Source organism: Chaetodon auriga, chromosome 16 (genome assembly GCF_051107435.1).
Source record: "Chaetodon auriga isolate fChaAug3 chromosome 16, fChaAug3.hap1, whole genome shotgun sequence".
NCBI lineage: Eukaryota > Metazoa > Chordata > Actinopteri > Chaetodontiformes > Chaetodontidae > Chaetodon > Chaetodon auriga.
Genome location: NC_135089.1, coordinates 7,423,722 through 7,442,930, shown reverse-complemented (window position 1 = coordinate 7,442,930; position 19,209 = coordinate 7,423,722). Strand labels below are relative to the sequence as shown.

Below are 19,209 nucleotides of genomic sequence, written 5' to 3'. Positions count from 1 at the left end.
GATGCTTGTAGGAACGACACAAGATGCATGCCTGCAGTGTTATTAAGTGCAAATGATTTCTGTTTCGTTCATCCGAGGGAATGGCTGTATCTGTTTCTTCATATTGTTTCCCACGTCTCTACACCCAGTAACTAAGAATAACTCTGTGGTGGTCATGAGTTTCTGCTCATCATTACAAAATACTGTTTAAGGGAACTACAGGCACTGTATATTGAGGTTGATTTCACAATGGCAACATTAAGTGTGTCTGATCTAGATGGCATTTAATTTGAGGAAATGCCTGATATGCTTTGTATCTTATATTGAGGAGAGCCTTTATCAAGAATGGTTTGTGTTATGTTAGTGGGAGAATAACTTTGGGAGAGTGACTGCCTGAATAGCCTAGTTTCCCTCCATTGTTTCCAGTCAAGCGTTGCCTCCAGCATGGAGTGAAACGTAAGAAACAATGGATAGTAGGAGCATTTATAGTGGCTGACTAACCTTTGCAGCATGGGGAAAACCAAACATAACCTGTTTGTGCCATTGGGTTTTCAGTAAAACAGCAATCTGTTAATCAGTCTGGAACCTGCTCAAATCACACTCAATTACAGCAACATCACTCAATATTGAAAAGCTTGCTAATACATGGAAAAATATTTAGCTAACATGACAATAATTTGAGCCTAAGTGGTCAAAATTTGACCTGTAGTAGAGAAAGAAGCGTAAGCAACATGCAGGAAGACAAAGAAGGTGAAAGAGGAATGAAGACCTGAGGCCAGGAAGCGCTGCAGCTCTCAAAAATGAGGTATCCGGACTTCTCACTACCCAGATTAATGAGGTCATCCATCAAAGAGTCTGACCATGCATTTTAGGCAGCAATTTGTCCTGCCCACCCTGACTCTAAAACCTGTACCAGGAGCAGGCAAGGCCCTACCTGGCCAGTCATCTGAGCATCTGTCAGCCTCAATGACACAGCTCTGTCAGCCACCCTCAGTGTGGCTGCCGCTAGCCTTCCTCCTGTCGAGTGGCACATAGCAGCAGAGTACACACAGTACCCGGAAACCAGCCAGCTCCTGTCCATAATGGTTAGACTTCATGTGGTTTCCTTCTCTGCCATTTCAGCTTGGTTCAGTTTCAGAGAGAAATCTTGAGGAATGTGGATATGGCATGCACTGAGATTAGAAATGGCCCTGGATAGAGAAGATTTCAGGAATGTACAAATATTTCACAGGACTATCTAAGAAATGTTTAATTCAGAAATTATTTTTCTAAAACGTGATATGGTAGACTCATGCACTTTGTGGATAGTATGTGTCACTCATTTCTCTTCATGCACAGTAATGAATAGGGACATTTTAAACAAGGCATCTGCGAAAACAAATCCAGTATAAAAGAGCCCATGGTCAGATTACTATTTTATTTATGATGAATGTGAAACAGGAGGGCAACGCTCTCTTGTAAGCTTCTCCACATTTTTGAGGCAAAAGAGTGGTTGGATAAAACTGGTTATGTTGTGCACGGTAGAGCACGGTCCCCACCCTCGCAGAGTTTTTTTTTTTTTTCTACTTTGCTTGAGTGTGTTCAAGGTGGCACTTAGAGCTCCAGCCACTGAGCCAGTCTTCTGTTTAGTTTAAGCCTCACCTGTGACAGCTGGGCCTCTTTTGTCATAAGCCATTGCCTTTCTCTGCATGACTGGAGACCATTACCAAGTGATTATATTAAATGATGGCATGGAAAACTTCACTGGGCTTCAGTTTGTATGCAGAACGTATTACAATAGATTGCAGCTCCTCAGACAGAGAGTGCTGGTTATGCCCGTCAACCCCAGTCATTATGGCCTGTTGGACATCTCTGCACCTGGAGAGACATCAGCTTGTCCTCTGTGTTGTATCCGCCTGTCTGTCTTCCCCTGCCTAATGGAGAGAAGAAGTGGACTGGAGAGGCAGTGTTGGCCCTCAGAATTAAAAAAACAATCCAGGCATGCTTGTCGTGGGTCTCGTGATTGAGTAGGATGTGTTAGATTTGCGCGAGGACCAAACGTCAGCGGGAAGCCAATCTTGCAAGGCGCAGTGTAATGTTATGGGTGTGGGTGTTTTCCCTCTTTAGATGTGAATCTTGAAGTCAAAACAAATCTTTTTGCGAAACTAGATTAAATCACGGTGGCCTAAAGAATGTGAGTCTCAAATCAGCTCTAGGAATGTAAACACTGGGGGGAAACTATTATGCGCTTCGAATTGTTGCCATACGACATCTCAACCAGAAGAAAGCACGGTCACCTTGAGAGTAAGATAAGACGTTTGGTGCATTAGCTGAGCAGTTGGTCAGGTTGATTGCATTCAATTGTAGTCTTGCCTCACTAAACCATTGCTTTACAGCTGATTTTCTTTAACCATTGAACTTGACCATGAATAGATAACATGCTCTGTCAAGGGAGGGCTAATCCTCTAGCCTGGATAATTGCCAAAGCAGAATTCGATCAGCTCTCCATCCCCCAAGGATATCTCTCCTTCTGAAGGTCTTCCTGACTATGATGACTCCTCTTTCTGACAGGGACCAGCTTTGAGTTCTACACTCTGTGCAGTGATTTCTACTCATTACTCAATGGAGAACTCACTGACATTTTCAGAGCTCCCTCACAGTGACAAATGAGTTGGTGGCTGTCGTAGCCATGCTTGCGTCTGAGCAGTGACTATGCCAAGTGTTCCACCTAAACTCCTCATGAGACACGAGTCGCAGGCCCATGCCAGTTCAGCTGCCATGTTGACTTTGGAGGAGGACGAGAGAGAAAGAGGGAGACAGACTTCCAGGGCACTTGGCTTGGTTGTGTGTCCAACATTGGAGGTTTACCTTGGGCTGTGACCAAATGCTCTTACAACCCACTGATTAGCAGGCTAATGGAAAACCATAACAATAGCTGCATGGCTGCATTAGTGCATCACATTTTGCTGGCATCTTCTGCATGACTGCATTTACATGTCTATGAATTGAAGTGAATTTGGCATGATCAGAAGACAGTTTTTGCTGCTGTGTGAGATACAGATGTTTAATGCCTCTGGTCTCACTGTCTTTTATTTAAAGTTGTCAGATTTTTTAGTGACGCTCTCACTTCATTTACATAATTTGACTTTTTAAAAAAATCTGTGTGGGTTTAATCTGTCAAACAAGTAGAACGCATACGTAAAGAAACGATGAAGCTGTAATTGCCTGTGAACGGCAATCACTCACAAAGAGACCACATGCAAATAAGGATGGAAAGCGTCAGGTATAGTAGGCAGGAAAAAGCCTAAAGCAGGGGTAGAAGCATAGCGAAGGAACTGGTTGTTTCATTTGCTTCCACCCATCCCTCCATTCTCTGTAGGCAGCATCAACAGCAAAACAGAGCTAAAGCAGGAGGAGCCAAAGCTTAAGCAATCAAACAGTGTTTAGCATGGAGGAAAATTAGGTTCCCTCGCTGTCTGCTTTCAGTTCAGTCTCAGTCTGTTCCAATCTGCAATCCTGAAGCTGATGGCCCCTCCCTTCACTGATCTGCTCTATATCAGGAGCCCCGCTGTTTGAACTAATGGCGAAAGTAATTAAATGTCGGGTGTTTTAGCCTGGGGCAAGAGAGAGGGATGTTGTGCACAAGCAGAGATACTGGTGTCAGATTTGCATTTCCCCAATGCTAGTGGCCAGTCCACAAGAGAAATTAAGCTTGTGATGATTCTTCTCAGTGCATTTGGAGTCTTTCTTTAGTAATTCAAACAAAGCAAGAGTGAAGTCATGTTGTCTTGTCCTCATTCTGTTTACTAGTCCTCATCCAGCCATCTCTCTCTCTCTGTTTCCCACACTCTAGAGTCTCTGACTCTGCACCAGCCAGCTTTGGTCCTCTGTGCCTTGCTAATCTGGTATTGCAGTCCAGACAATGTCACTGGAGGTCAAACAACATTCAGTATAAAAGCCTAATACATGCACAAAGCCAAAACCTTCCAGAGTAACAGTGAGTGAAAGATGAAACCCCTCTACAACAACTTACAGTGCAAATTACTGTTATATAAAGATCCCATCTAGTTTCTGCCTCTTGTAGCACTCACGGGAACTTAACTGTGGTAGAAATGTCAGCATATGATATAGTAAGTATACCGGTGTCCTTCTGTGAACTGGTGAATTGAGAAATATCTGACAGTGGGGGCTAGACTGTGTTTAAATATTAACACATTGGTGATGACCCCTGCTGCCCTTAGTCTGAGGTTTTCCTTCCTTCTCTGCTGAGATCCACTGACAACACTTCCCATCATCACTTGGGCTAAAACAGAAGCCTGTGGTGTGTTAAAATGGGAATGCGAAGCAGATGTGGTCACTAGAAGCAGTGGACTTACTTCAAGGAGCTGGAACTGTAACAGGAGAAGTTGAGGACGTGACCTGTTGTGACTGCTTAAAGCCCAAAGCCCCTGATGTGACAACGAGACTAAGAGTGTGGCGATGGCATCTTGAATGGCATTTAAACTAAATGAGACTCTGAAACGGAAATAACTAAAGGATGGGAGAGGCATTTTTCAAATTCATTTGGTTTTGTAACAGCTCCATAGCTGAGGAGACACCCTCTTTCGCAAGTTTACACATTTGTCCTCTGCAGAAAGGTGGTCATTATTTTGCACATTCCTCTTGTCTGCAGAGTGAAATATTGCTTTAATCAATATTGAATGCAAAGTATAATATATATACATTTTATTGTGGGATACTGCTTGGTAGGTTGAAGTACAGATGTTGGCTGTGTGCTGTTAAGGGATAAAGGAGTGCAGTTTTCCATGGGAATAATGGGGATTAAGAAAATGACAGGAAATGAACCACCAGGCCCAGAAAAGTGAGGTTAGTTGGTGGGACAATAAAATGAGAGGCTGGTGATAAAAAGGCTGCAGCTACAGGCAGGCAGTCTGATGGTGAGGTTTATTGTGCACCTCCTTGGGCCCACAGGCCTTGTCATGGGAATGCATACATAGTCATTAGCCTCTGATAGATGTCTGCTGGAAGCAGAGCAACTTTGCAACTTTTAACCACAAATAGGGATTAAGTTTGATTTTAACTGTAGAATTAAGGGATTCCTTTTAAGACTGCAAACTTCCTCACTCTCCAGCACAAATATTTATTGCTTTTTTCTTTCTTTCTTTTTTTTTTTTAATGGCTCTGTTAACTGTTTTGGGGAAGGGGTAAACAACCGTAGACTGCTCTCCATGGTTTCCCCTTTGCTATCTGCTGAGCAGCACGTGTGAACACGTGAACGTCCATGCTTGAGTCAAATAAGGGGCCTTAGCACCCTCTTGTGAAACAATATTGCAGCACAAAGTCAATGTGACCATCATGTTTATAGCTGTAAACAGTACCCTTAAATTTTGATTGTGTGTTTTAATGGGAGTTCATTCGGATTGCATGGGATTCATTTTGACTCATAATGATAACATCATCCTCTCCTTCTCTGTCTGTGTAGCTGGCAGGCCTGGGGTGGGACAGAGAACATGGCTGAACCACGGCGGGAGAGCACCAGCAGCCTGCAGAGGAAGAAACCTCCCTGGCTCAGACTGGACATTCCCACGGCTCAGATGTCACTGGACGAGCCTCCCACTTTTGTTCAGGTGTTCTTTCTGTCTAAATCCCCCTTTTTTGTCACCTTTTTCTCCTTTGTCATGTGTTTACACTTTTCCTATGCATCCTTTCCTGTATAGCCGGTGAAGAGGCAGGGGTTCCTGCGCAGCATCAGCATGCCAGTGGAGACCTCTCACCTCCAGTCCCCACCCCGCGACCTTTTTGACACCCGACGGCCTGTGTTACAACGCCAGTCATCCATTACTCAGACCATAAAGAGGTAAAGGCAGTAAGCAATGTACTGGATTTATAAATTGACGTCTTGAGGTATATGGGTTGTAGCATGATTCAAGATTATGATATGGAGAACTTCACACCTCTTTTGCAGAGATGCATGCAAATATTGGGTTTTTTTTACATCTGATATGCTGTCTGCAGTTTACAGACTGTGGAATAAAATGCTCAGCAGCACATGTTTGTGCAAGATTTATGAGTTAAATAAAGGATGTTGGCAGCCTGTGTCTCCCTGCTTTCCTCACTTTTTTCCAAATTGCATGGCTGTTTCTGATTAAAAATCTTGATGTCATCTGCCTGGTAGTAACTTTCCTAATGTTGTAAATCTCAAGAAAAACCAAGTCTTAACCTAACAGTCTGCTTTGCTCTCTCTGCATGATGGCTACAGCACTGTCCAGCTGCACTTTCCCTTCTCACTGCCTGTTATTGTCTCTTCTCTTTGCTTCTCCTTCCTTCTATTCCTTCTCGCCACCTTCCGGCCCTGCTCTGCCTGGTCACAGCAGCAGAAGGGTGCACTTTGAGCGGATTAACACGGTGCCCATTAAGGGGCAGCGGGCTGCTCGCCGCAGCACCAGGAAACACCACTCACTCTCCAGAACCCTGCTCAGGTATGGCAGGAAGCCCATCACATGACTGCAAGTGTTAGACACAGGAGTCAAACGTATACTTACTTATTCACTGTGTAAATAAAGTGAGTATACTATATGTATCTTAATCTTACAGTCTTAATTCTCACATGATTTTTCTAATGTTGCTTTAAAATGTAGATTTTTATCCACTTTGACAGAGTGTTACATATGAGTCACTAGATTCACAAGAAATGTTGTTTCTCATTCAGTCGCCAGCTGTAGCAGCTGTGTGTCATTGCCACAAAGCCTTCTCTTTGAATGAGTCAGAACAGGACCTGAAACCAAAAGTATTTTTTGTGTTACAAATTCCTCTTCTTTTAGAGTTACAGTAATGGCCTAGCCGCATAGTGGGAGGGGCCACACATTACCTTACATATCAGTCAAAGTGGTACTTGTTAGCCAACATTTTGAGGCTGGCATGCCAGGTCAGGAATATGTTCAACCATACTCATAAAAACCTAGATTGGCAAGGACATGTCCACTGCTGCAAAGAAAGGCACACATATGCTCGAATATTACCTCTGCAATCCTGTTACTGACACATAGCTTGAGAGCTGAGGCAAACAGCAAAACCCAATCACTGAAAGAAAGAGAAATATAGAAATAGATTTCAGCCAGACTTCACTGAACATTCACTCTGCAGCTGGTAATTAGGGTAGAAACAGCCAGCTTGCCTGAACTTTCCTTTGAAGAATGTTTCCACTTCCACTTCCTGCCCTTGGGGTGCAGTAACATTGTTTGCTCTGGTACTTATTAGGCTTCAACTTCAACAACATGTATATTCATCAAGGTTTGATGGAATGTGGAGAGTGTGGAGGAGGACACAATTAAAACTTCTGAAAAATCCCTCATTCTCTGTGTGAATTGGATTTGCTTTCTGCTTATGTCGGTTAAGATTAGGAAAATCTGAATAAATTGGATTTTATTTGCAGCATTAAAACTCCAGTAATCCCTCTCTTGCTCTGTCTTTCTTTGAACATTGACTCTCCACCATGCATTTGGCATGTGTGTGAGTGTGTGTACCTGGCTACCTGTCTTTCCCAGTGTGTCTGGACACAAACATGCCCAGGCTTGTTCTCTCTACTGTGCCTATTACGCGCACATCTAGGACACTTTTTTTTAAGTCTAGGAAGCCGGTCTTATCAGTCTTGCGCATGTTTTTGCTGCCGCACTCCTCCATAAACATGCCTCTCAAGAGGGTCATCACTGAGTGCCTCTAGATAGCATTTAATCTCTCTGTGAGAATGAAGCAGGTGTTCTGTCACCCAGAGCTGAAAGGTCGGTGTTTGTGGTGTTAGGGGAACAGCAGACTGGTTTGGGGTCAGTAAAGACGGCGATGCTACCCAGAAATGGCAGAGGAAAAGCCTGCGCCACTGCAGCCTGCGCTACGGAAAGCTGAAACCACAGGTGATTCGAGAGATGGATCTGCCCAGCCAGGACAACATCTCCTTAACCAGCACTGAGACCCCACCTCCTCTCTATGTCCCCTCCTCACAGCATGGCATGCAAAAGGTAAAGGGATACATGGGTCTCTTTGTTAAATGCTGTTCATATTTGAATCCATAACCTATTTATTTTATGAAAACATGCGGTGTAGATGGTGGACAATCATGTATTCTGACTTAAAAACTGATGTTCTTGAATATATCAACTGGCACATTAACTTGGCACACAGGTGACCAGATATCCTCAGCCTGTCTCTTGTGTTAAATCATTCTTTAACAACATGTAAAATCTCCTGATAATTCACATCATGAGTTATGGCTCTTTCTAACTACCAAATGTTGAACCCATTGGTCTCCAGATTGTGGACCCACTGGCACGAGGCCGAGCCTTTCGAATGGTGGAGGAGGTGGATGGCTACAGCGTGCCTCAGACCCCCATCACCCCTGGAGCTGCCTCACTTTGCTCCTTCACCAGCTCCCGCTCAGGTCTCAACCGACTGCCTCGCCGACGGAAGAGGGAGTCTGTGGCAAAGATGAGCTTCAGGGCCGCAGCAGCGCTCGTCAAAGTGAGTGAGAGTGATGAGATCCACTGAACAGATTAAATACAAATGTGTACAATTCTTCTTAAAGTATCTATACTAGTACTATACTCTCAATAAACTAAAACAAGTGTACCAAACACTTGTGTACATGCTAATTTTTGTACTTGTTTTAGGTTTTATTGGTACTGTATTACTGTGTAACCAACTCCGATTGAAAGATTACCACAATCCATGAATGCACATATTGTGTATGTGTGTGTGTGTCTCAGGGACGCTCATTACGGGAGAGCACTCTGAGACGGGCCCAAAGACGCAGCTTCACCCCTGCCAGCTTCATGGAGGAGGACATGGTGGACTTTCCTGATGAACTGGACACATCTTTCTTTGCCAGAGTAAGGCAGGAAAACAACAATGCTGTTATGCTGTCGTTATTGTTACAACCATGTTTATTTATAATTTAATAAGAATTCTCATTTTAAATACCCACAGGATTAGGATTTGTTTTAAACTTCTACTCTGCTCTTTCTAGGATATTCTGATGCAGGAAGAATTATCCACGTTTGCAGACGAGGTGTTTGAGTCTCCGTCTGAGGCGGCCATGAAAGAAGCAGAGCCCAGCAGCAAGAAGGATGAGACAGAGCTGACAGGCAGTGCCCTAGATAAGACTGAGCTGGAGAGAAGTCACCTCATGCTGTAAGTGTTAGTGTTAGTCATTCAGGCTGTGCTGATACCAACATTTTTAAAATAACGACTAATCCATTTTACCGGAAAACAGTTTTCACCATGAGATTTGAACATCAGCAAACCAACCAGTAGGAGTAAACATAACAAAAAGAGATTGAAGATTAGGTTTTCTCTGCTCTATCAACAGCCAATCTGATTAAAACATGATGTATTGATCTGGTTGGTGGTATAGCCAGGGGGTACTCCTGAACCCCTGAAACTGTTAAAAATCTGTTTAAAAAATCCCAGATAAAGGATGACATGATGAAGAAAGGTAACCTGACACATCTCTTTTCACCTCTGTCCTCTCTTCCGTCTTCTCTGTTTACTCTTCCAGACCTCTTGAGCGAGGGTGGCGTAAAGCCAAAGAAGGAACTCCAGGACCACCCAAGGTGCCCTTGCGGCAGGAGGTGGTGAGTGTTACCGGACAGCGGCGTGGGCAGCGCATCGTTGTACCTGTCAAGAAGCTCTTTGCCCGAGAGAAGAGGCCTTATGGACTGGGCATGGTAGGGAAGCTCACAAACCGCACCTACCGCAAGCGCATTGACAGCTACGTCAAGAGGCAGATCGAGGACATGGATGACCATAGGTACTGCACATCCTCACATATCTGAATAATGAGCGCTTGCCTCCCTCAGCGGATGACACTGATGGATGATGAACGCTGCTCTCTGTTCCCTCTAGGCCTTTTTTTACATACTGGATCACCTTTGTCCATTTGCTCATCACTATTCTGGCTGTATGCATCTATGGTATTGCACCAGTGGGCTTCTCCCAGCATGAAACGGTTGATTCTGTGAGTAACAGCAGCTCATTTGTGATGGTCATTGTTGTTAGCACACCTTCACAATATTTTCATCACAATACGGCTCATTTCATATTGATTGTACTCTTTGTGATTTGGATGTCCTGTGATTTTAAGGTTTTAAGAAACAAAGGTGTGTATGAAAATGTCAAGTTTGTACAGCAGGAGAACTTTTGGATCGGGCCGGGTTCGGTAAGCACTCTTGTCTTGATAGCGTTTCACAGATTAAAGAATACAAGCAATAGTTAAGTGTAAATAAATACTAAATTTCGGACCATTTTCAATTGGTAGGAATCTCTGATCCACTTGGGGGCCAAATACTCTCCATGCATGCGGCAGGACAGGCAGGTGCATGATCTTATCAGGGAAAAGAGAGCTATCGAACGCAACTCTGCCTGCTGTGTGCGGAACGATCGCTCCGGCTGTGTCCAAACCTCAGAGGAAGAATGCTCGGTCTGTCAACAAACCAAATTTTTATCTCCCTCAACCTTTATAGTTCAGCTCCAGATAGAAGCTGTGGGTAATTCTAACCCCCTCTGTTTGTGGTTTTATTTCTAGAGTACCCTTGCTGTGTGGGTAAAGTGGCCAAGGCATTCCAGCACTCCCCAGTTAAATGGTAAAGACAGACAGTATGGCTCTGTGTGCCATCAGGACCCCAGGTAAGACATAATAATAAAGCTCTTGTATTTCAAAGTGCACAGTATAAATTGACTGTCACTGGTTGGTAAATATAATGTGTGCATACTGTTTGTCTCAATACAGGATATGTTTAGAGCCTGCCTCAGTATCACCTCACGAATGGCCCGATGATATCACCAAGTGGCCAGTGAGTACCATAAAACTCTGTCTGATATTTATACATAAAGTGGGGAATGGGAGGATGGAGGTTAGAAATCAAATCAGGATGTCCGAAAAGGTGTACCCCAGGTGGTCTGACCTTGATGAAATGCTTGGAGGAATTAATTATCTTTGTTCCATTATGTAAAAAAGAAAAAACAGATTTGTTTATAGGAAAGCAGTTAACGTTAGAAACAATTGCATAACCATTGGTGGTGGCAGGGTCAGCCCTTCCTGGGAAATATGCAAATGTATTGCACACACAAAAATGGAGATGGCTAACATTGCGCTAGGAGCGTATTTGTCATACGCTACAGCTGTATTATCTTCTCAGTAAAACTCGCACACAGTTTAAACATGGCAGTTTGTGAGGGCTGCAGTGGAGTCAGTACTGCATTATTTCGTTTTGAATGGGACTCTAATCTGAAACCTAAAAAACTGCTCTGGCTGTTAGATTTGCACCAGGTACAACACAGGGAACCACACCAACCTGCCTCACATAGACTGTACCATCACAGGCCGACCCTGCTGCATTGGAACCAAAGGGAGGTGAGAAAAACTCATGAATGACCTTTGGCAAACATTTATCCTGGACTATGAGGACATAGATACATGTGACGCATGCCTAGTTTACTCATTTAGTAATTGCTGCTTGTTTTTGTCAAGGTGTGAAATCACATCCCGGGAATATTGTGACTTCATGAAGGGCTACTTTCATGAGGAGGCTACTCTCTGCTCTCAAGTAAGCAACTTTCTCCTTACAAATGAGACATTTTATCCTCTCGTGGGAAGAAAAGAAGAAACCTTAATTTGTGCTGCATGTGTTGCTATTTTCATTGTGGTGTACTATTTTGTGCACTTCCTGAATACCAAAACAGATCAAGTGAGAGTTCACCAAATACTTCTGTGGAAGAAACAGGCAGAATCTGTCTGTTTGCATGTAATTTGTGATCTTTGATTGTCAGATTAATAGTATGTGTCATATTTTTTCTTTCCTGTGTCCATCTCCAGGTGCACTGCATGGATGATGTATGTGGACTGTTGCCTTTCCTCAACCCTGAGATCCCAGATCAGTTTTACAGACTCTGGCTCTCACTTTTCCTGCATGCCGGGTGAGTCAGTAGCTCACAGGATCATGGAAAGTAGTTTTCCTTATAGATTTACCTGGCAAAAGACAGGCAAAACAGACATAGGGGACAAGTGGTGTATTTCCTGGAGTGTTGACAGTATATTCAAGCAGGTTTTTTTTTTTAAATTCTATATATATATAGCTTTTGCTACCTGATAGTACAAATAAAAACAGATCTTGCTAACCAGAAGCACAATTTAGCAGATAAGGTCAGCTTATGAATTTCAAAAGAGTTGAATGTCAGCTTTCTCTCAGCCTTATTTTTGAGATCAGTGTTTTCAAGCACTGCGCTTGTACCCAGCGGTGAGGAACAGGATGATTAAAAGATCAGAATCAGAGTCAGGTTTATTGGCTAAATATGTTTGACACATACAAGGAAATTGGCTTCAGTTATCAGCAGCTCTCGGTGTACTCGCAGTCACATCACAACAAAACAAATGCACAGACAGATAAGGAGACATGAGGCAAATATATGAAAGACAGATATTAAAACAGAAGATAAACAGCAGAACAAAAACAGACATACAATGATTACAGGTGAGGTGGTTGTTAACTGTATGTGAAAATGCAAGAGTGCATGACAGTGCAAAACATGTTGGAATAAATGGGTAGTCCAGTAAAACTGTACACAGGATGGCTATGTGTACATCACTGGCTGTCCGTTTTAACTGGAAAAAGTATTTTACCAAAGAACTTCGATATTCTTGTCATATAAGAAGTCAGCCCGTCAGCACAAAGAGCTGACCTCACTGTTAAGAGGAGCAGTGCTTCATCTTCAGGCTGTCGGTTATCTGTCTCCAGGGTAATTAAACAAAGTGCCCTCACTACACGAACTCATTAAGCTTCAGTGAGATAGAGACCGATTTTGTTGATGGGCAAAGCCATTAGGCTGTTGAGGGGTTTGCCTCTTCTGCACAGGGGAGTTATCTTGTCAGCACGTGCAGCTTTTCACCCACATACACTAACGTCACATTGCACACACATGAGCACCTTGTCCATGTCTGTCCTCCCAGGATCCTTCACTGCCTGGTGTCGGTGGCTTTCCAGATGACCATCCTGAGGGATCTGGAGAAGCTGGCAGGCTGGCTGCGCATCTCAATCATTTACATCCTCAGTGGCATCACTGGCAACCTAGCTTCAGCCATCTTCTTGCCCTACAGAGCAGAGGTGATCACCAGTTTCAGAAATCTCTCATTGTATTAATGAGTCATGCTATGTGTCAGAGATCTCTCTCTGGGAGATCATCATGTTCACTGAGAACACCATATAATGCAAGCAGCTTTAGAATTGTGTTAGAAATGTTTCTTTGTAGGCTTACGTACCTCTCTGTGCTGTCTTTGTCTCAGGTGGGGCCAGCTGGCTCTCAGTTCGGGATCCTGGCCTGCCTGTTCGTGGAGCTGTTTCAGAGCTGGCAGATCCTTGCCCAGCCCTGGAGAGCCTTCACCAAGCTGCTGTGTGTGGTGCTCTTCCTCTTTGCCTTTGGGCTGTTGCCCTGGATCGACAATTTTGCCCACATTTGTGGCTTCATCTCCGGCTTCTTCTTGTCCTTCGCCTTCTTACCCTACATCAGCTTTGGCCGCATGGACCTGTACCGCAAACGCTGTCAGATCATCGTTTTCCTGCTGGTGTTTGTCGGGCTCTTTTCAGGCCTTGTGGTGCTCTTCTATGTCTACCCAATCAAGTGTGAATGGTGCGAGTTGCTCACCTGCATCCCTTTCACGGACAAATTCTGCGAGAAGTACGACCTCAACGCTCACCTCCACTGAAGCGTGCACAGTGCGAGTGCAACAGGAAGGCATCAGGTCAAAAGAGGTGGACTGACAGATGATATCAGCGAGTCTGTGTCTCCACTCTGCCCCTGTGTGACTGGGGGACTGCCCCCTTCTCTGTGAACAATATACTTGTGTTTTTTACTCTGTCTGTATGAACACCTATGCCACTCATCTTAAGGACTTCCTTTAATCACCTCCCTGTTCACTGGCAGTCATTGTTACTCCTTCGCTGTCCAGTGAAACAAAGGTTTGGCACTTCTGAACCTCATCAAAGCTCCCAGCTGCCCTTTACCTGTGAGGCAGGAATTAGACAAGCCGGTGCTGGTACAGAGAAGGATTTTTTTTTACATTCACACTCCAGACAAAGGTTTTATTATTATTCAGGCAACCTCATACAGAAGCAGGGACAAAAAAATCAAATATTGATACCTTTGGTGCCTTGTTGATAAATGTACCAACTACTGCCATATTTTTGTTACATTATGCTGAGCACTCGAATGTTTTCTTTTATTTGTTTTATTGCTTCTGAAGAAGTGATGATTGTTTTGAACATGGTAGTGTTTTAGCTACCTGTCTACTCACATGTAACTGAAAACAACAGTAAAAAAAAAATCTACAAATGAAAATGGTCTGACTTTCTCTCAATTACTAGAAAGTGCCTGTTGAAGAGTGTTTCGTGGTTTATTCGAATGATGCAACAAAGAAACAGCCAATTTCTGCTACACATTTTCAAATATGTCCTCAAGTAACTCTTTTACCGTCATGATACTCTGACTTCATCACATCTCTTGATTTATATGGTTTACCAAAATACAACAGTATTTACAACTCCAGATGCAATGCTCAATTAATTATCTCAGTTAAATTACAGTGAATTGTGAATGATTTGACAGAAAGTAATCAATAAATGAAAACCACACTAAGCTCACAAAGCCAAGATTGTACTGTTAACAGAGGGAATATAATTTGATGTCTGATGAGTCAAATTATGAACTGCAAAGCTGCTGGTTTCTTGTTTTGCATGAATCCCCTCTTGGTCTCCTCTGTCCTCACACAGTCCTCACTCCTTGTTCAGTGTGAGGTGTCAACAGTAGGAGGTCCAGTAAGAACTTGGGACCAATACTGAACAAAGTCCACTGGTGCGTAGAGGCTGTGCGCCTCTATCTGTCCATCTGTCAGCTGTGTTTTGTTAATCTTTTGTGTCCTGAGTCCATGTTAGAGGTGAGTAAGTGGAAGGAGGGTGGGATAGGGGCTTATGGACTAGCAGCCACTGTTCCGCCGTGCGTACGCCTGCCCACCGACCATGTACTCCATCTCTTGGAAATGCATGTTGGAGACGGTGATGGCTGACGGCCCTTTCTCCTTGAAGCCGGCCTTGAGGTAGAAGGGCACCAGGAAGTCTTCGCAAATCAGCAGAGCTCGGCGGAGGCCTGGCACACAGCGCAAATACTGCAGGTAACGCCACAGGAGGATGGAGCCCTTGCCTTGCTGGCGACAGTGACGGTGAACTGACAGCACATGGATGTGCACAGTGGGGGTATTTGGGACATGCTGAGTCATCGCCTCCTGGAGAAAAGAGATTACATAGGAGTGTTACTGATGTCAAAGCATCCATGAACCATGAGCCAGAATTCACAAGCATCAGTTTGCAATTTGAAATTTGCATGGGAAAGCATTGGTTATGTTGTTTTTGCACAGTTTCTGCATGTTTTCATACCTGTGAAAGCCTCTCTTTGCCCCAGCCAGAGCCAATGATGAAAGCTACCAGCTGTCCCTCTTCAAACCAACCCAGTGACAGCTCAGGGCACTGACCCAGGAAGTTAAGCACTTCATCCAGGGTAAGTGGACACTCTCCAGACACAGAGACAAATGCTGGTGGGTGGGGGGGTGAAAAGAGAAAAGTTCATACAGTGGGTCATGTCCTGGGAGTGATGATGATGATGATGATGATGATGAATATAAGAAAAAGATGCAGCATGAAAGAAACGTGTTCTCTTTCAAGTTAAATTAGATGATACTGAACATCCAAATGCACTATTTTAGATAGGATACATATATACCCTCCCAATATGCACATAGAATGTCAGTCAAGTTTAGATACTCAGTGTTAAAAACGCATCTCACGTTATCATGTGTCATTTTAAAGATACACAATGTTTGTGGGCAGCAGAAACTTGACTTACCTTCTCTCTCAATCTCAAACACACTGATGGCGTCCTGCGGCGTGAGGTTCCTGAACTCGCTGGCAGGGAGTGTGTGTCGTCTCTGTGGCAGGGGGCTGACCACGCTGACTGGCGTCTTCAGAAAGAAGGGCTTGAGGAATGGTGAGCCACTGACCTGCATGATGCCTCAATAACACAAGGTGGGAAGGTCTTCAGGACTCTTCTTTTTCCTTCTCTTGCAATATAAACTTTACACTGATGCTAGAAATGATGCAGTCAAAGTAAGTCAAACCCTGCCAGCAAAACTCTCCGTCTTCCCCGTGTGTCCTACAGCTCCGACTGTAATGTAACTCACTTCAGTAGGCAAGGTGCTGACCTTCGTGTCTTTGTGCTCTCCCTCCTCTACCTCTTCTTTGTCTCTGATCTCATACTGTAAAGTGGTCGTCTCAAAGTAGGACAGCTGTCTGTGCACGTGTCTCCAAAGTCTCTAAATCCCCTTTGCTCAGATGACAGACATTTTGTTCTTGGGGTATCTCTTTTCAGTCACAGACAATTCTGCAGCTGCAGCTTTTCATCGTGCATATTATAATTAGACACTAATTTGGATTAAATGATTTAATTAATCAGCTCAGGGTGTCAACAGCAATCATCTGTATATTTCCCACAACATAAATGGGAAAATCTTCTGTGATGATCTGTTTGTGATGATGAGATTTTATGCCAGATGAAATGAGAATAATTCAGGCAGATTAATCATACAATTTTCACCTTCAATGGGAAAAAGATGTTGCTGGCATGTGATGACGGATTCGGATTAGTGTTTACGTCAAACGTATATCGGCACATGCACTTACTGTGCATTCAGGTATGTGTCTCTCAAGGTGGGGATGGGCGAGATGTGGCGTGACTGGATGTGCTGATAGGCTGATGTGGGCTAATTTAACCTCACTGAGTGAGGAGGGTAGATTTGTGTGGATTGCTGTTGGGATGATTTCATGCCTCAAAGAGGTTTAAGGCAGACTAATTAAATGAGAGAGCCCTTGCTTCGACTGCCTTGAGGTAAACCTGTTTACGCAGACTTGTTTGACTGTCAACACAGACAAATCCTTTAAGTTGACTATAAAGAATTTTTTTATGGAAAGATAATCCTAAAGCTCCATATTAGACATCTCATCTAAAGGAAACATTTTTAATTTATTCTTGTACCAATGTCTCATAGTTAGAAACAGTATTCTTGGTTAATTTAACTTTTCCAAAAGCTTTTATTTCTCGAGCATCTGCAAACTACGAAAGTAAAAACTTGTTTTTGAAGTTTTAACTTGTGATTTCTCTGCAGACACACAGGCTTCACACCAGTCGCCTGGCTTGAGGCTTAGCCCAAATATTGTTTAATGTAGCCTCGAGAGATCAAACCCAAATAGAACTGTTTCAAGGATTATAGTTTCTTCCCCCTGGTGTTCACTACAGTGATGAATGGGAAATGTCCCACGTCATCTGGACAGCTGGCCCGTCACAAATACGAGAACATCTCTGCTCGTGAGATCATTAGGTGTTAGGGGCGAACGCACGCATGCTTGTCTGGAGATGAAATGACCTTTTCTGACCTGCAACTCCCGTCAGTCCCTGTGGCCTGTGACGGGAGGGGCGGTCTGAAATAATTCCTCATGGCCTCTTAAAAGAGCCTTTTATAGGTAACTGAAGTACAAGGTTGAGTTTTGAGAAACCCAGACATATGTTCCAGCTTTTCAGACAAGCTAATAGATTTAGAAAAAAGAGTCAAGTAAAGGACACAGCAACTGACTGTCGCAGTGCAACATATGAGAGAAAAACCCGCTAAACGTCATGAGATTAGGGTCTATGACGCTGTCAGCTACAGACAGTAAAAACATAATACGCTGAGAAAATGTGTGTGGAAGTGTATTATGTTTTTACAGGCAAGCTTGAGGCCACATTGTAACTGAATCCTCATTAAACTTTACGCTGGAATGCACCTGTTGGCCCAGCTGAGCAGAGAGCAGCAGTTAACCAACACTGCAGAGGAATGCCATTATGCTGAAATCTGAAACTTCACACACTTTCAAAATAAAGCATGTATGCACTTGTTTCCAGACCTAACGCTATAGAGTAGATTATATATAATGACAAAGACATCTTCCTGTTTTATTTAATACTTACAGTTGTAATCTATATAAACTTAGACTTAGTTGTTATGGACTGTTGTGTGAAAGATCTTCTAATGTTGCAGCGTTTGGTGATAACAGGTTAAAGTTTACATTATTAGCATATTGCATATTCTTTTTATTCAGGGTTAGTGATTTAAAAATCAGAAAATGACGAGATTCTACAGATCAAAGTCAGAACAAACATACTGTAAAAAATTCTTAAACTGGAGTCACAAGAGATTTAATTATCTAACTAGTGCTTCAGGGCAGGAAGAAGTAAGTATAACCAGTGAAAGATTAACATTAAAGTCAGCTAAAAAAAAAAGAAAGAGAGAGAGAGAGAGAGAGAGAGAGAGAGAACACTAACCAACAGTAATTCAACTAGCATTTAGCTAGAATGCTGCAATGGAAACACATTAGTTAGTTATTAGGCTAGCTTTGTTGATAGTAGACAAAAACAAAATTCTACTAAATCACAAATCCATAATCATAAAACAGCTGTGATTAAACTTGAGATAAGAGCAAGCTAAGAATAAAGATGTCTGTCAGTGTTTTCTTAGACAGATCTGACAAATCAGTGGATGTACTAGTTAAGCAGTAACTCTGTGGATTTAATAAAGACAGCCAGGAGCTGTGTTCAAGCTTATTGGTATTTCACAGGAACTCTGATTACTGTTTTTTGTCCCTAGAGACTAAGATTGTAAATGAGCTTAGTGTGTGTGTGTGTGTGTGTGTGTGTGTGTGTGTGTGTGTGTGTGTGTGTGTTCATCCACTTGTCTGTGAGACGGCTCTAATTAATTTGTTGATGCAGGTTGTACTGTTCTATCCTTCAGCCTAATTAGCAGCGGCACTGCGCTCGTTTCGTGTGCGCTTCATTTTCAGGACATGTTGACTTCAGCATGAAACCATACTTTCACATGTGCTACGTTTGAAAGACAGAAATCCTGGTCATGTTAATCACAAACTCACAAGTCCGTCGGGCCTTTCAGGTGGAAGATTAACTGGGTTTTATAGCAGTCCATGGTCCATGTGTTGCTATACGCAGAATATTAGGGAACCAAAATCCAAAGGACTGTTTTGTTTCCTGCTTTACCAGCAGGGGGCGCAGCTGATCCAGATAGACGTTTTCAGGTTTACACCAGGCTTGTGCATGTCTAACAAGTATAACAGCTTT

At 43.2% G+C, this 19,209-nt stretch overlaps 2 protein-coding genes across 6 annotated transcripts in view; one reads left to right on the top strand and one right to left on the bottom strand.

Moving 5' to 3' along the window:
- The window catches only part of rhbdf1a (rhomboid 5 homolog 1a (Drosophila)), a 35,985-nt gene extending 21,461 nt beyond the window's left edge, over positions 1-14,524 (top strand). For 2 of the 5 annotated variants that reach the window (XM_076751969.1, XM_076751968.1), the window contains exons 5-22: positions 5,441-5,585; positions 5,676-5,815; positions 6,330-6,437; positions 7,757-7,970; positions 8,263-8,469; positions 8,715-8,837; positions 8,975-9,138; positions 9,506-9,757; positions 9,853-9,964; positions 10,091-10,165; positions 10,265-10,426; positions 10,532-10,632; positions 10,736-10,799; positions 11,265-11,359; positions 11,477-11,552; positions 11,822-11,922; positions 12,953-13,106; positions 13,286-14,524. In XM_076751969.1, coding sequence (XP_076608084.1) covers positions 5,441-5,585; positions 5,676-5,815; positions 6,330-6,437; positions 7,757-7,970; positions 8,263-8,469; positions 8,715-8,837; positions 8,975-9,138; positions 9,506-9,757; positions 9,853-9,964; positions 10,091-10,165; positions 10,265-10,426; positions 10,532-10,632; positions 10,736-10,799; positions 11,265-11,359; positions 11,477-11,552; positions 11,822-11,922; positions 12,953-13,106; positions 13,286-13,705 — 2,713 coding nt within the window. In that variant the 3' untranslated portion in view covers positions 13,706-14,524. The remainder of the gene's footprint in view (positions 1-5,440; positions 5,586-5,675; positions 5,816-6,329; positions 6,438-7,756; positions 7,971-8,262; positions 8,470-8,714; positions 8,838-8,974; positions 9,139-9,505; positions 9,758-9,852; positions 9,965-10,090; positions 10,166-10,264; positions 10,427-10,531; positions 10,633-10,735; positions 10,800-11,264; positions 11,360-11,476; positions 11,553-11,821; positions 11,923-12,952; positions 13,107-13,285) is intronic. The other 3 variants (XM_076751970.1, XM_076751971.1, XM_076751972.1) reach the window with 2 other exon arrangements.
- Positions 14,525-14,971: 447 nt separating this feature from the next.
- Positions 14,972-16,075, bottom strand: aanat2 (arylalkylamine N-acetyltransferase 2). Its single transcript, XM_076752919.1, has 3 exons — positions 15,895-16,075; positions 15,429-15,583; positions 14,972-15,277 (listed from the first exon to the last, which is right to left on the bottom strand). The coding sequence occupies exons 1-3, from the start codon at positions 16,052-16,054 to the stop codon at positions 14,972-14,974; spliced, it is 621 nt and encodes a 206-aa protein (XP_076609034.1). The 5' UTR covers positions 16,055-16,075.
- Positions 16,076-19,209: the final 3,134 nt, after the last annotated feature.

What these genes read in the sequence shown, in the direction of transcription:
- aanat2 (XM_076752919.1), bottom strand. Translation starts at nt 16,054, where the DNA reads ATGCAGGTCAGTGGCTCACCATTCCTCAAGCCCTTCTTTCTGAAGACG. An exon ending in GTTTGAGATTGAGAGAGAAG is followed by an intron (nt 15,584 to 15,894) that starts GTAAGTCAAGTT and finishes CCCACCCACCAG; the next exon opens with CATTTGTCTCTGTGTCTGGA. An exon ending in GCAAAGAGAGGCTTTCACAG is followed by an intron (nt 15,278 to 15,428) that starts GTATGAAAACAT and finishes TCTTTTCTCCAG; the next exon opens with GAGGCGATGACTCAGCATGT.